The sequence below is a fragment of the Electrophorus electricus genome, chromosome 2 (assembly GCF_013358815.1).
Source record: "Electrophorus electricus isolate fEleEle1 chromosome 2, fEleEle1.pri, whole genome shotgun sequence".
NCBI classification, from domain to species: Eukaryota; Metazoa; Chordata; class Actinopteri; order Gymnotiformes; family Gymnotidae; genus Electrophorus; species Electrophorus electricus.
Window position 1 is genome coordinate 14,600,955 of NC_049536.1, and position 13,435 is coordinate 14,614,389.

General features: G+C 40.3%; 2 protein-coding genes across 4 annotated transcripts in view; both read left to right on the forward strand.

Moving 5' to 3' along the window:
* Window positions 1–3,518, forward strand: part of ptpn12 (protein tyrosine phosphatase non-receptor type 12) — a 33,697-nt gene extending 30,179 nt beyond the window's left edge. For 2 of the 3 annotated variants that reach the window (XM_027030508.2, XM_027030510.2), the window contains 5 exons: window positions 1,755–1,826; window positions 2,692–2,762; window positions 2,861–2,894; window positions 3,176–3,280; window positions 3,393–3,518. In XM_027030508.2, coding sequence (XP_026886309.2) covers window positions 1,755–1,826; window positions 2,692–2,762; window positions 2,861–2,894; window positions 3,176–3,280; window positions 3,393–3,454 — 344 coding nt within the window. In that variant the 3' untranslated portion in view covers window positions 3,455–3,518. The remainder of the gene's footprint in view (window positions 1–1,754; window positions 1,827–2,691; window positions 2,763–2,860; window positions 2,895–3,175; window positions 3,281–3,392) is intronic. The other variant, XM_027030509.2, reaches the window with a different exon arrangement.
* A 2,745-nt stretch (window positions 3,519–6,263) lies between these two features.
* LOC113590390 (lysine-specific demethylase RSBN1L-like) overlaps window positions 6,264–13,435 on the forward strand; it is a 47,613-nt gene continuing 40,441 nt past the window's right edge. The window contains exons 1-2 of the mRNA XM_035523574.1: window positions 6,264–6,805; window positions 11,514–11,681. Coding sequence (XP_035379467.1) covers window positions 6,304–6,805; window positions 11,514–11,681 — 670 coding nt within the window. The 5' untranslated portion in view covers window positions 6,264–6,303. The remainder of the gene's footprint in view (window positions 6,806–11,513; window positions 11,682–13,435) is intronic.

A 13,435-nucleotide genomic window follows, 5' to 3' on the forward strand; every position in this document is an offset into this window, starting at 1 on the left:
GGTGTCTGATGTTTTCTTTTATTGAAATTGTTTATTTTAAAATGCGGTTATGAATCGTAATAATCTTGTTTGAAGCAAGTAAATGAAATTTGGGCACGTACTTGCAAAAGACTGAGTAAAATAACTTGAGAGAATGATGTGAGCACCATCTACATTTAACTGCAGTGCAAAACTAATGGAGACATCAGACACCAACCATGTCTGAGCCAATTGACCTATGTTTAGGGTGTGGAAATTTATGTAAATTAAGTTTTTACCAAACTACTTTGTAAGAAATGTATAGTCATTCATTAATTGTACAACATTAAATGCTTTTCCAAGTGTTTTAAGTTGCTAAAAAGGTATAACCATTAAACTGTAATTGTGATTTCTCACTGTGGTGCGATTATTGCATCATATCAACATCCCAGTCCCAGAGATAGTCATGCAGATAGTAGCGTTTCATATGAGTGATGCCTGGTTCCTCCTTTCTTTGCTGGCTTGGAAGGGGAGGCTCATTGACTGAGCTAGAATGCTGGGAATGTGTGTGATGCAATGCTGGGAATGTGTGTGATGCTGGGCTGCTGCTGGCCCTTCTGAGGGCGCTGGCTCTTCAAGGTCTCTTAAGGCCGGGCACTGTTTTTCTTCTCTGTTTGAGAGTTGGCTGTCACTGGGCTGTGCGACTGCCGTCGGTGCCATCACTGGCTGTGTGAGTGCTCTCAGTGCAGTCACTGGTCTGTTTGGGTGCTGCGAGTGCCGTCATTGGTGTGTGCAGGCGCTGCCAGTGCCTTCACTGGTGTGTGCAGGCGCTGCCAGTGCCTTCACTGGTGTGTACCGGCGCTGCCAGTGCCTTCACTGGTGTGTACCGGCGCTGCCAGTGCCTTCACTGGTGTGTACCGGCGCTGCCAGTGCCTTCACTGGTGTGTACCGGCGCTGCCAGTGCCTTCACTGGTGTGTACCGGCGCTGCCAGTGCCTTCACCGGGCAGTTTGAGCATTGTCGGTGATCTCACTAGTCTGTGCAGGTGTTGACAGTGCTGTCACTGGTCTGTAGCAGGTGCGAGTGTTTCTGCATTTCATTGATGTCAGTGCTGCTCAGAGATGCGTTATGATTATCTAACCTGTAACACCCCGCCGATGCTCCCTCAATACGTCTTAAAGGTTCTGCGGTGTCCAGACCTCTTCTTTTCTCTGCGTCTTTGCTCAAACATACCAATGAGTCTTTTACCTTCTGCCATTCTCTAACTGTTTGATCCCACCTTTCCTGTGCCTGCTTGCCACCTGATCGGGAATCGATTCCGAGCTGTAGCAGGAATCGATTGGTTGCATGTGCTGTGCAGTGAGCTGCACTGGGAAGGGGGCGGGGCTCTTCTTCAAGAAGCACTCTGCTGGGGGAGGCTGTGGCTGTGGAATCACGTGCTGATGAAGAGGTGAGAGGGAACGGATGCTCGTCCCTCAGCTCACCATTGCTGCTGCTTATTTACCTGATTGTCGTGCCTCAGATGGCTATCTGTACCTGTAGAGGATTGAGATGGAAAACTCTGTGCACTATGAAGCGGAGCTTAGTGAGTAAGCGGTGTTTGAATCATCCCACAACCCTGTCAGGACCCTGATGGTGGAGGCTTGGCTTGGGTTCCAGCTCTTTTTTTTTTTTTTTTTTTTTTTTTTTTTTTTTTTTTTTTGTTGTTGTTGTTGTTGTTGTTGTTTACGTCGAGAGGTTCTGTTAACGTGTGTGCGTGTGAGCTGTGGTTTGTAACTGTGCTCTTGTCTGCTTCAGACAGTGACGAGAGTGAAGACTTGCCTCCCCCTCTTCCCAAAAGAACCCCCGAGTCCTTCTTTTTGGCCACAGGTGCGTCTCCACCATCTGCTTCCCTGCAGACCTGTTGTTCCACCTCCTGGCCACATGAGGGCATCAGAAACACCACAGGGCTGTTGCTTCCTCACGTTTGTATTTTTTGTCAGCTGAATGCGCATCCTTTTATGAATCTACTGTCTTGGGCTTGGAATGGTATTTTCCTGTTTCTGCTGAATGGTTGAAGAGTTTTGCCAAGGAGTTCTAAAAATAAGCCATCTGCTGATTTATATTGTTGTTGCAGCAGATCATTTCCAGTTTTAGCTGTAGCCGTTAAGGTTGGTGCATTGAGGCATTGAGAGAGAGAGAGAGAGAGAGTGTGTGTGTGTGTGTGTGTGTGTGTGTGTGTGTGTGTGTGTGTGTGTTTGTATCTGTTTCTCGATGGGATAAGCTACAACTTTCTGGCAGAAATTAGTGACGTCTGCTGAGCAGCCTGAGCGTTGATCTCACCAGAGTGTTCCCCACTACAAACAGCTCCACTAACAGTCGCTTAGACACTGAAAGATAATGTGTTATTCATATTAGAAAATCCCAACCTGCTTCACTGTGCAACTGTTGCTTCTGGTCATGGAGCAAGAAATGCCTTTCCTTTAGGTATGCAAAGTTGACCAACTACCTGTGAGTATTTTACTGTTAAATGCTTGGCAAACAATAGAGGAAATCTGTATTTACAATTACCGTTTGCACTAGTGAGATGGTGTGGCGGTCTATTTTCTGTTCTGCAAATAGCTGGGGAAAAATGGGTTACAGGCATAAACTAGCAGATAGCAAGTGTGCGTAATTACAGGGAGTTTTCCCTCGACTCTCTCACACACTGGTCCTTTTTTATGTAAACGACCTCTACTGTCTCTGTGTTCTCTAGATCCAGATCCAGTAGATGTGATGGTGGCATTGGGTGAGGGTACGGCAGCGTTAGAAGAAGCTTCTCTCCTTGTGAGCCACATACATATCAATAAACCTTTCTTAATGTTTAACCTGAAGACTATTGACAAAACTGAAGATTTCACGTTCCTGTGTTTTTACCCAAACAGGGAGTAAAGAATCCACAGACAAAAACTCCAGAAGGTAGGTTGTATTTTATCAACACACACATTCTTCTCTACATTCTTAAACCAGTAGCAGGGGTCATATTTTTGACAGCTAATATATAATGACTCCTTGGTAAAACACAAAAAATTCAGAAAACATTCAAAGTTGCATTCAAACCATATAATCTAGTGTGTCATTTCAGAACAAATTTCCTAGAATACTACCTAAGGTACAAAAAGAAACACATCACTGTAGTATTATAGTACATAATTTCCTCGTTTGTAAAGCAGTTATTGTATCCTTCGTGTCTTTACCAGACGGAGGGCGGGAGAATGGAAAGATTTCAGAAGCTCTGACGAGAACCACAGGCACTACTGTCAAAGCGGACGTGAGGACGGAGAGGCAGGCCGTCTCGGAGATGGGTGAGTGACCCTGCTGGGGAAGGCAACAAAGAGCAAGGAGGGAAGCATTTATTCAGGCTGATAACAGTCTCACAAAATGTTTCCTTTCCTCCCCTGTTGTTCTGTTTTCCAGGATTTGGTAATCGTTGCATGCAACCAAAAGGCCCAAGAAACCCTCCTTCACAGTGGACGTAATGAACTAGGACCTACAACTGACCCAAAATCCATTCACCCAACACTCACACAGAGTCCACTACCATCACGTCCTACACCCTCCTCAGAGTGCCATTGTGGAAGGAGGGCTGGACTGTATCTTTCACCAAGCCTCACCTGGATTCCAACTAACACAATCAGTGTAGCTATATAGATAATCTTCCATGATGTAGTCCCATCTGCGCTGCTCTGTGTCGACTGCTGTGGGCTCACTGCACTGGTGCTACACCTTCTCTTCACTGGGACCATCAATCTGCCTTATCCTCCTATAGCAAAAACCACATCAGACACACCCGCTTCAGTCTGGCCTAGAAAAGCGTCTCTTCGTCTCTTGTTTATACTTTTAGGCTCCTTCTATGACAATACAATAAGGTATGTATTCATAGGGACAAAGAACTACTGTTGTTGTTGTTTATTATTATTGTTATTATTATTATTATTATTATTATTATTATTATTGTTATTGTTATTATTATTATGGTTTGTTTGTTTCTGCTTTATTTTGTTATAAACCATTGTCCCTGCTAACTTCTTGATGGCCATATATGCATTGTTTTATAGGTGTACAGGGCAAGTTGGTATATAATATGACAAATGTGATATCGCTAAGTATTCTTAACAGAAGATGTAAGAAGTCTGTGCATGATACCCCCATGTACGATGAACTGTAAATTATTCGCCCACCTATTATAACTGATACTTCAGGGTTGTTGTTCTTGTTGTTTTGTTTCTCTTTTCGTTTCAGTGTTTATAGTTTTTTCCAAAGGCTTTTTTGTTGTTGTTTTTGGCCAATTTCTGAGATGGTCCGGGCTCATGACTGTAATGATGCTTTTTTTGTAAATTGTATTCTAAAGGTTATTTTTGTATACGCTGTTTTTTCTCATGAACCATTCCCTGTACCACTGGCCTCTCAGAGCCCGACTGTGCCTTTTTGAGACGTTTGTCCTGTCCGCTGTAAGAGCAGTGATGTGTGTGTGTGTGTGTGTGTGTGTGTGTGTGTGTGTGTGTGTGTGTGTGTGTGTGTGTGTGTGTGTGTGTGTGTGTGTGTGTGTGTGTGTGTGAGAGATTCACACTGCTGCATTCAAGCCTCTGGGATCTTGCTCAACAACCCTCCTACACAGACCTGTTTGTATGTTGCAGAAATCAATCAACCTCCCAGTAAAAAAAAAAAAATGTCAAGAGGAATATTCTTTTGTGGTCTGTTTTTATTTCTCACCGGTTACTCTACAGCATGCTGTTGTGATCCCATGGCTTGTGATGATCTGTCGTATTATTACCTTTTAATTAGACAAGTAGAAAGTACTTCACTACACTGAAGTTGTCCTCAAAACACTCCAAATCCCTCCTTGCCACCCAGGTGGTGATCGCACATAATAAGCAAACCCTCCATGATGGTCATAAAATATGTTGAGTCCACAAGCAAGCATTACATCTCGAGTCTCATTCCTACCCAATTTTTTATGAATTTATATGCTTGACTCAAGTGCTGCTACTGAGAGCAAGAATGTAAAAGGGAAACTTTAACATAAAATTCTCTTCAATCAAGATTCACTTAGAATTTAAGGGCATTTAGAAAGGTATGATAGCCTGTGTGGGTGTATTGAGGGGCATATAGTGTATTTCAGGGTTCCTATTCATTGGCTGTTTGAGTGATCATTTGCAGACGTCCTCTTTCATCTTCAATTCTTTCCACTGCTGTTATATTATTCCTGCACCACATGCTCAGTTAAAAGCATGGAGTTAAAAAAAAAATGCAGTTCAGCCCTGCAGTAGACATTTTCTTGCTGTGTTTTACTGTGTTTCATTTGAGTTCCTGTTACAAAATTATGCTATTCTTAAGAAGCAACTGAGCATTTTAATCTTCAAATCCAGGTTCCCACATTATTTTCCACATTATCAAATACTGCCAGCTTTGTGTTTGTATCGCAAAGACCATAAAATGACATTTAGTATAAGTAAAATTGAAGATAAAAGAAAGCTGGTGATTGTTGCAGATACTTCAGTAAAATGCTGCAATCAATCTGATAGTAGATCTGAAATTATGTATGACGACAGGTGAGTGCTATATGAATGGCGTGGAAAAGCACTGAGAACCAGCGGTGTCGGCAGCACCTGGAGCAAGCGTCCGCCTCTGGTCTGCACCACGGCCTCGCTGAGGGGCGCCTGAGCTGCCAGTTTGTCACCTGCCCATGCTTAGAGGTCGGCCGGAATTCCCTTGAAGTCAAAATACATTTTCGGATATAAATCCTGCCCAAATCTTAATCCAGTATAAGGAAATGGCAGAGCTGGATTCAGCAGTAAATGGCAACTTCCAATGTTTGAAGTGCCACTGTTCTGCTATTCATATTACGAGCAATGCAGGCTACTTCTAAATGTTAGTCAGTTTTAGGGTAAACAAATAGTTACTTTTGTAAAATAAGTTAAATGTATAACATAAGTAGATTAGGATATAGAACATGATAGGCTTCGAATTAAAACAACCACTGACTCCCACATGAGCAGGTTTGGATCCAAACAGCAGTACAAACACAGGCAGCCGCGTTTGTTATAAAATGACAGGCTGATGGTTTTATCTCGCCAGTGACGTCTTCCAGCGCGCCTGTAGCCCGCCATCGGCTAGAGCTGTGCTGCCTTTGAGAGAGCGTAATGCGCCATGGCAGTATCTCGGTTCTCCTCCCACCAGTGGACGCAAGTAGGTATAGGCTCCACCTTCCCACTGCTCTGCCTGTCAATAGACGCTAAGCTCCACCCCTCCCCTAAGCCCCACCCCTCCTCTGCCTCTCACACAAACAGCAGTAGCGGTCGAGAGAGTAAATAGAGAAAGCCCCAAGATGGCGGAGTCAGTGAGCTTCATTCACTTTGGTGCAGCGACTAAAACGCCGCTCTCCAAACCCAAGGAGTCGAAACCGTCGTCCGAGAATCGACCACAGTCTTCCCGGGACCACCAGCCTCCACCACCTAAGAAAGTTCGTAATGAAGAGAAGAGTCTTAAACCGAAGAAACTAAATGGAGAAGGCGGAGGAGGGGGAGGAGGCGGCGCAGCGGAGAAACAGCACCAGAAGCAGAGTTATGGCAGCCCAACATGGAGCTTCACTCCTATCAAGTCGGGCAATGCTACGGCGCCAACGCAGCCTCCACTACACAAAGTGTTCAAGCAGAGCGCCTTCCTCGCCTCTCCACCCAAACCCAAAAAGCTTAAGGAGAAGCGGGAGAAGGAAAAGGAAAAAGAGAAGGAAAAACGGAAACATAAATTATCCTCTGAGAATAGTATTACTAGTCTTAGCAATGTAGGTGTGAAAAATGAGAACGGAGAGGTGAAGTTGTTGCAGAAAGGTAACGTAACACAATAATACTTTTAGCCCGTTATTAATCTCGGTGTTGTTCCATTTCGTTTCTTATGTGTACACTTTTCGCGTTAAGTTGTTTTGTTTAGTCATGCATTTTTTTTTGCCGCGGAGCTGTGGCGCGATAAACGTTCACTTGCTAGCTTGCCTTGCTAGCTTGTAGTTTCCCTCGTTCGTGTCGGAGAGCGAGCGCATGTGGGCCCACGAGCGAATTCTTGTAGTTGTAATGTGACTAGAGCTGCGTTAGAAGGGCCAAATGTTTGCTGTGTTGTTGCAGAACCGCCGTGGCTAGTATTTTATTCATATTGTAAATATGAAGAACTAGGATTTAAAAATATAACTTAAAAAAAAATTTCTGCCGTGCTGAAAGCATGAACTTGTATTTGGAACTTTCACCTGGAATGAACGGTAATGTTGTCCTGCCGTTTACAAATGTAAATTTGCAACCCCAGTGCCTCGGCAGTTAGGTTTAGTGTTGTGAAACGGCCAATCAAAGACCTAGCTGTCTTTTATAATACATTAGTGTTGTGAAGCGTGAACATTTAACCTTCAAATTAGAATTTGACGTGGGCAGTTCTGCTCATAGGCCTTTTATGTTTATATCAAAATGGTTACACGTGCACGTTTGTTTGTAATAATTATGTACAGTTAACAGCTTTAATTAAAGGGTGTTACAACTAAGTAATAACAAGATTTAAGACCCTATATCTAAACTGAATGCGCTTTTTATATTTAATATTACAATGCCTGCACTACGTTAAAATGTTACAGATGATCATAATGTGCAGTGAAGCTGTTGTCATTTCTTAGTTCTTAGGTCTTGGACCTCAGCACAAGTGGTGTAAAAGGAGGCCACTTATTATGCTAATGGATTTATATGCAAATAGTAATAACATCTAGGGGCTACAGAACTTGTGGAAGATATGATCCAAATATACTTCCATGTATTCCGTCAAATCTATAAAGTGATCAGCACGTTTGTGTGTTTACAGTTTCATATTAGTTTGAAACCAGCAAATCACAGACGTGCATAAAGTTTGTTACTGAAGTAGCTCGAGCTCAGGAGCTGTATGTTCATCAACACGGTGTCGTGTGTCATGATGTTATTGACGGCCTAGTGAAAAACGGGCTTCCCATTAAGATGGTTTTAAAACATTTTTAGTGAGGGATGGCTAATATGCATATAATAGCTCCTAATGAGGAAATTAATGGTCTTTATAGAACATACTCGATTATATTAGCTTAGTGATGGACAGCTGAAGTTAGCTGAAAATATACCCTTTACTCATCTGACATTATAGAACAGACTGCATTAAAGTCTTATTATTATTCAGTATTGAAAAATGTAGTGAAAAAGAAACAAATTAAGCAAATTGGAGGGAAAGAAACATCTTGTTTCTGTCAAATGGCCAGTTTTTATTCTTTGTTAGAAAGACATGGGTTGGCCCTCCAAAGGCTCTGATTTAGTTTGAGATCTTGCATTTTCTCATGTTTTGTGTGTGTGTTTGCCTGAAACACAGCCTTAGTGTTTGTGAGGAGAGTTGAGTAGAATACTTTTACTGTAGAGCTTGTTCTGTACCCACGCTGCAACTAATTATATTGATAATGGTGATATTTTTAAAATGTTATCTGTATATTGCTTTAATAATCTTTTATTTTGCTAAAATACCACTTGACTGGGGGAAGAAAAGAAAATTAAAGATACTAGAGACTACAGTCGTATGGAGGGAGTATTATAAAGTACAAGTATTGCAAAGTACTTTGTGTTCTAGGAAAACTATTAAAAACTTGCTGAACTTCCCTGACCCAGGAGCATGACAATGGTATATGACCACTTGAAGAGAAAAATAGCTTATGGAGGTATCTTCACCCTCCACTTCCTAAGCCAAAAACTGTCAGTAAAACAGACAGGGTAACTCTAGCCTGTGTAACCTGTATTTTTTGAAAACTACTAAGTTTGAAAGGTTTCGTTTGGAGTTTCCTGGGCATTATGATTTTTAGAAAAGACCCGTTTACTTTTCAGAGGAGACCAGAAATTTCAATTTTATTTGAGAGCCGCATTAGGAGTTCTGAGCTGTGGTGCATGATGATGGTCCCGGCGCATCAGAAGTAGAATTTCTCGTTATACTGTATCTTGTTTGGCAGTACAAGCAGCCATCCTCATCTTTGCTGAGGCCTAGTTCGTTGAAGAAAAGTCTTTACTGGAAGCCTGACATACATTATTCTTAAGAGAGCTTTGTACAAAACACTTAATGTCAAAGATAAATATGCTTTTTTTTCCTTTTTTTTTCTTTTTTATAAAGAAAACCAACAATAGAAAAGTATACAACCCCCACCCTGATTAACAAAAGCAGCAGTTGACAGTTTAATGGATTAAGTAGGTGTGTAGCCTGTCATATACTATACAGTGATAATGAGACACACTGATCTTAGGATGTTGGACTTTGACACACTGCAAAGCTGTTATATAGTCAGATTCTGAGACCTTTACTTTTGTTAGACAATCAGTCCAACATTGTCTCCTTAGGGTGTGCTATGTATTCATTAGAAAATCTTGTTGTTTACTTTGTAATTGCTGAGTATTTCAGGAATTATATTTGCACATTTGTGATTAATAAAAAAAAAAAAAAACAACTCACTGCTAGCATCAAAATACCTTACTTTCTAATAGATAATTGGGTGTGTTATCATGATTTTTGTGTTTAATATATTACCAGGCTTGCTGAGAGTAGCATTAAAGTGTCCTTTTTAAAAATCTCTTCAGATGCACTAGTGTTTTGTACATTTGTTGCTCCTTTCTCTACATGTCTTAAGGAGCCAGTGGCAGCAGACCTGTTGCCTCAGGCTCCTTAACACATGAAGGAGCGCTTTCCTAGAAATTGTACAACCAAGAAATAATAATAATAAATTACATTTATAATAATAATAATAATAATATGTGGTCTTATTTTCTTTGAATTATGGAACAATGGCATCAAATGTTTGGAGGCTTTTGGATGCTTGGTACTATTCATGCGGTGCTGCACATGCCTTGTGGCAGGTGAATTACTGTGAATTACCAGCGCTGCTAAACATTAAAACTGGCCTATATGATTCTGCTGTGAGAGTAACTAGTGAAGGTGAAGGAAAACAACTTGGAATTAATGTTTGTTTCAAAAGACTATTACATAATATTTGTAAGTTTGGTATGTCTCAATATCCCCCCACCCCCCAAGTAATGGAATGGTGTTGGTTCAGTCAACCTTATTTTGTTCAGTAAACTGATTTAATAATGTTCACTACAGTCAACTACACTTATAATAAAAGAATAATTTGTGACTAAAATCATTGTCATATATTTATTATACAACTTGTAAAAATGTGATGAAAGTCCAGCCGATTAGATTGGAAACGTTTCATTTATTTCACAGGATTGCCCACTTTGTGAAATTTAGTTTTTAAATGAAATGCATATACATTTGTTTTTACCATTTAACTTCTACTCAGTGTTGCCACAGTCAGGTTTTAGTTTACATCATCACGGATCTGCATTTATTACGCAGAGCACAGAGTCGTCATACTCTTTGCAGGAAACGTATTGTGTCATTGTGCTTTAAAATGTGCCTTTGCACACGTCCAAAGCTAGTGGCTTAGAGTTGCTGATTATTATCCTTACAACCTTGCAACTGAAACTCAAATGTGACCTGACTTGTGGATTTAATAACTATATTTTGTGACAGACTTTCTAATTATTAGGTGACTTTTTTTGCTGTTTCATATGTAGTCGCGCTACTGTAAGCTTAACATTGTGAAACTTCCTTTTTGGTGCTTGCTGTTGGACCCCATTCATCCTATGGCTTTTCTTTATATTTAGCCTATCAGACTGTAATTAGCTTCAAAATGTGCATCTAGAGCACATTTTGTCTGGAACCGCTCAGTTTAGCATGAGATTCACTGTGAGTTTCCCATACCACAGTTGGGCACATATTTTAATAGTTCAAATCACACACATTTGCTGTAGGAATAGGTGTCCATCTCAGGGTCAAGGTTGTCAATTTCAAGGTGTGTTACTCAAAAGTGTCTTGCTTTCCTTTGAGAAACTTCACATCTGTCATGGGAAATTTTGTATTCTTTTAAGAAATGTATGCAGAGTGGACCTGCCTTTGCATTAGAAAAAAAATTGTTGGAGAAATTCAAATTAAGAGTCTTGATACTCTAGCAAAATGATTAAAATAATTTAAAATAAGTCAGGGCACAGATTTTGCTGGCAGGTTTACAATGATATGTCTCTAAAGAATATGCTATCAATAATAATTCTTTATTATGAAATATATTAACACATTCACTGGTTCTGATTGAGCATGCGAACAGCAGAAAAGAAGGAAAACATATTTTTAAAAGCTTTGCAAAGTTTCTTTGTGCCAAATCTTGGCTGCATTTCAGAATTGTGAGAATCACTATTGGTTCTGACATTTCAAATTTCTCTGTCAGAAGTACAGTACTGTACATTGATGTAAAGTAAAACAACTAAAACTGTTTTGCTCATTGATGTTCAAATGCATTATAGCTGGTGTATATAGGGTTTGCTTACTGCATAGTTATTGTGTAGCACAGTGCATGAAATGTACTTTTTGCTCATAGTGGTTTAATGAGTGAGATGTGTGAGTAACAACAACCACCTTCTGCTGAACTCCTTCAATTCCCTTTGTGCCTTCCAGACCACATCATCAAAGATAAAGTGAAGGAGAGAGAGAGGGAGCGGGAAAAGAGAAAGGAGCGAGATAAAGACAAGGATAAAGAGCAGGAGAAGGACAAGGAGAAAAAGAAACACAAATTGATGAATGAGATCAAACGTGAGAATGGAGAAGTCAAGCTACTGCAGAAAGGTACCCCACTGGCTTTAGCCAGCACTCACCTGCTAACACACACATACTAAAACCACTAATATAGCATTACAGCAGTACCCTGACCAACATACCCAACTAATTGTGTTGGATTGTGTGCATCAGTCTGTTAGAGCAAGGCTGTTATTGTAGCAAGTTCAACTCGCTAAAATAACAGCTATAGCGATTATGACAACTTATTTTCTGTTCAGTGGTAGCCAAGTGCGTGCGTTATCTCCCTGATGGTCTAGTATAATTTTGCAATTTGGGATCACTAGTTATGATAAAACATAACATAATAATATTAAAAGTAATAAACATGATTGTTTTTAGTTCGATTGCAATTGCTTTTATTATTTAAAGAAATATAGAAATCTGTTTATGATGCTTTCTGGAATTGCCAGAATCTTTTTGCTATGCAAACTGCTGCCACTTCTAGAGCACTTTTAGAACTCCCTGATACGTCTGGAAATTCCTGTTGTGAACTCCAGCACGTCTTGCATCTGAAATACTAAACAAATGAATTTCTATACAAAAACAAGCACGCAGCTTGCCTCTCTCGTTTCCCCTTCATGTGGACATGAGCTGGAATTGTCCTCCGGAGCCATTGCATATTCGGTCAAAACTGTCAGGCAGAGTTGATGCAAGCTTATATTCACATTTAGAAAGCTGCTTCTACTATGCAATCTCGTGTAGTTTTCTACACGAAACTCTATAAGAGGCTTTCACAAAGGAAACTATCAGGTCTATTGAGAAGACTATACAGACGCTTATACAAGACCTCCCATTTGTTCAGAAATGCCAATGCCATATAAATGCCATTGCTTAAACACTGTTCAGTGCAAACATGCCAAAATACTTTGAAGAACCTGAGGCCAGAACTGAGGCTTGGGATGTTGAGGATGCATTAGCCCAAGACTCCAGCTGTTTAGTGTTAAGTAATGGTGTTGGGTGTAAACCCAAGGCTCCAGTTGTTTATTGTTAAGTGGGAGTGTGGGGTGTAAAACCTTCAGGTACCGCTGTGCATTGAATTGGGTGAGGAGTCTCAATAAATCAAGAATTATGCAAGAATAATCCAAATATTGATATTGTATTAAACAATGAGGCATCTGTTGTTTCACAGTTAGTGTTAGCAGTGTCTTTCATTACATAAAATACATTTCAACTTCTTAACATCTTTAAATCAACAGCACAAAAATAAATGAACCAGTTTTGGTGTAAGGATGTAATTAAGCTGTTATAAACTTTTGTTTTATTATCTAATATAGTATCTAATCTAAGAGAGTTTTATTTATCTGTTATCTAGTACAAGTAGGCTACCTGTTTTGTAAGAGCAAGCTAAAAATCTATATTTTATTTCTGTGTAAATTACGCAGCAAATGGTGAGTTTTAGAGCAAACCTTAAAAGTGCTTGGGGTGTGAAGTGTTAAGGAATTTTTTAATGCACATCAACCATGCAGAAGTCAAAGAGAGGAAATATGCTTGTCACATTGTACTGAATCTAAAAGTTGTACTGAATGTACTCATCATTGAGCTTGTTTTAGATGTCGTTTTGCATTCAGTGGTAATGCTGTAATATCAACAGTCATATTATAACCATGGAGTAATGATTGTTCTGGTGATGAGTGTGTGCTTTCACACATAGTAGTGGACGTGTTCATCTCAGAGGCACGGACAGGCAAAACCAGATGGCTTTCTCCTTGTCTCTGTATCTCTGACTCATCTGCCTCCCAATCTCTTTCCTCAGTGTGTGTTTT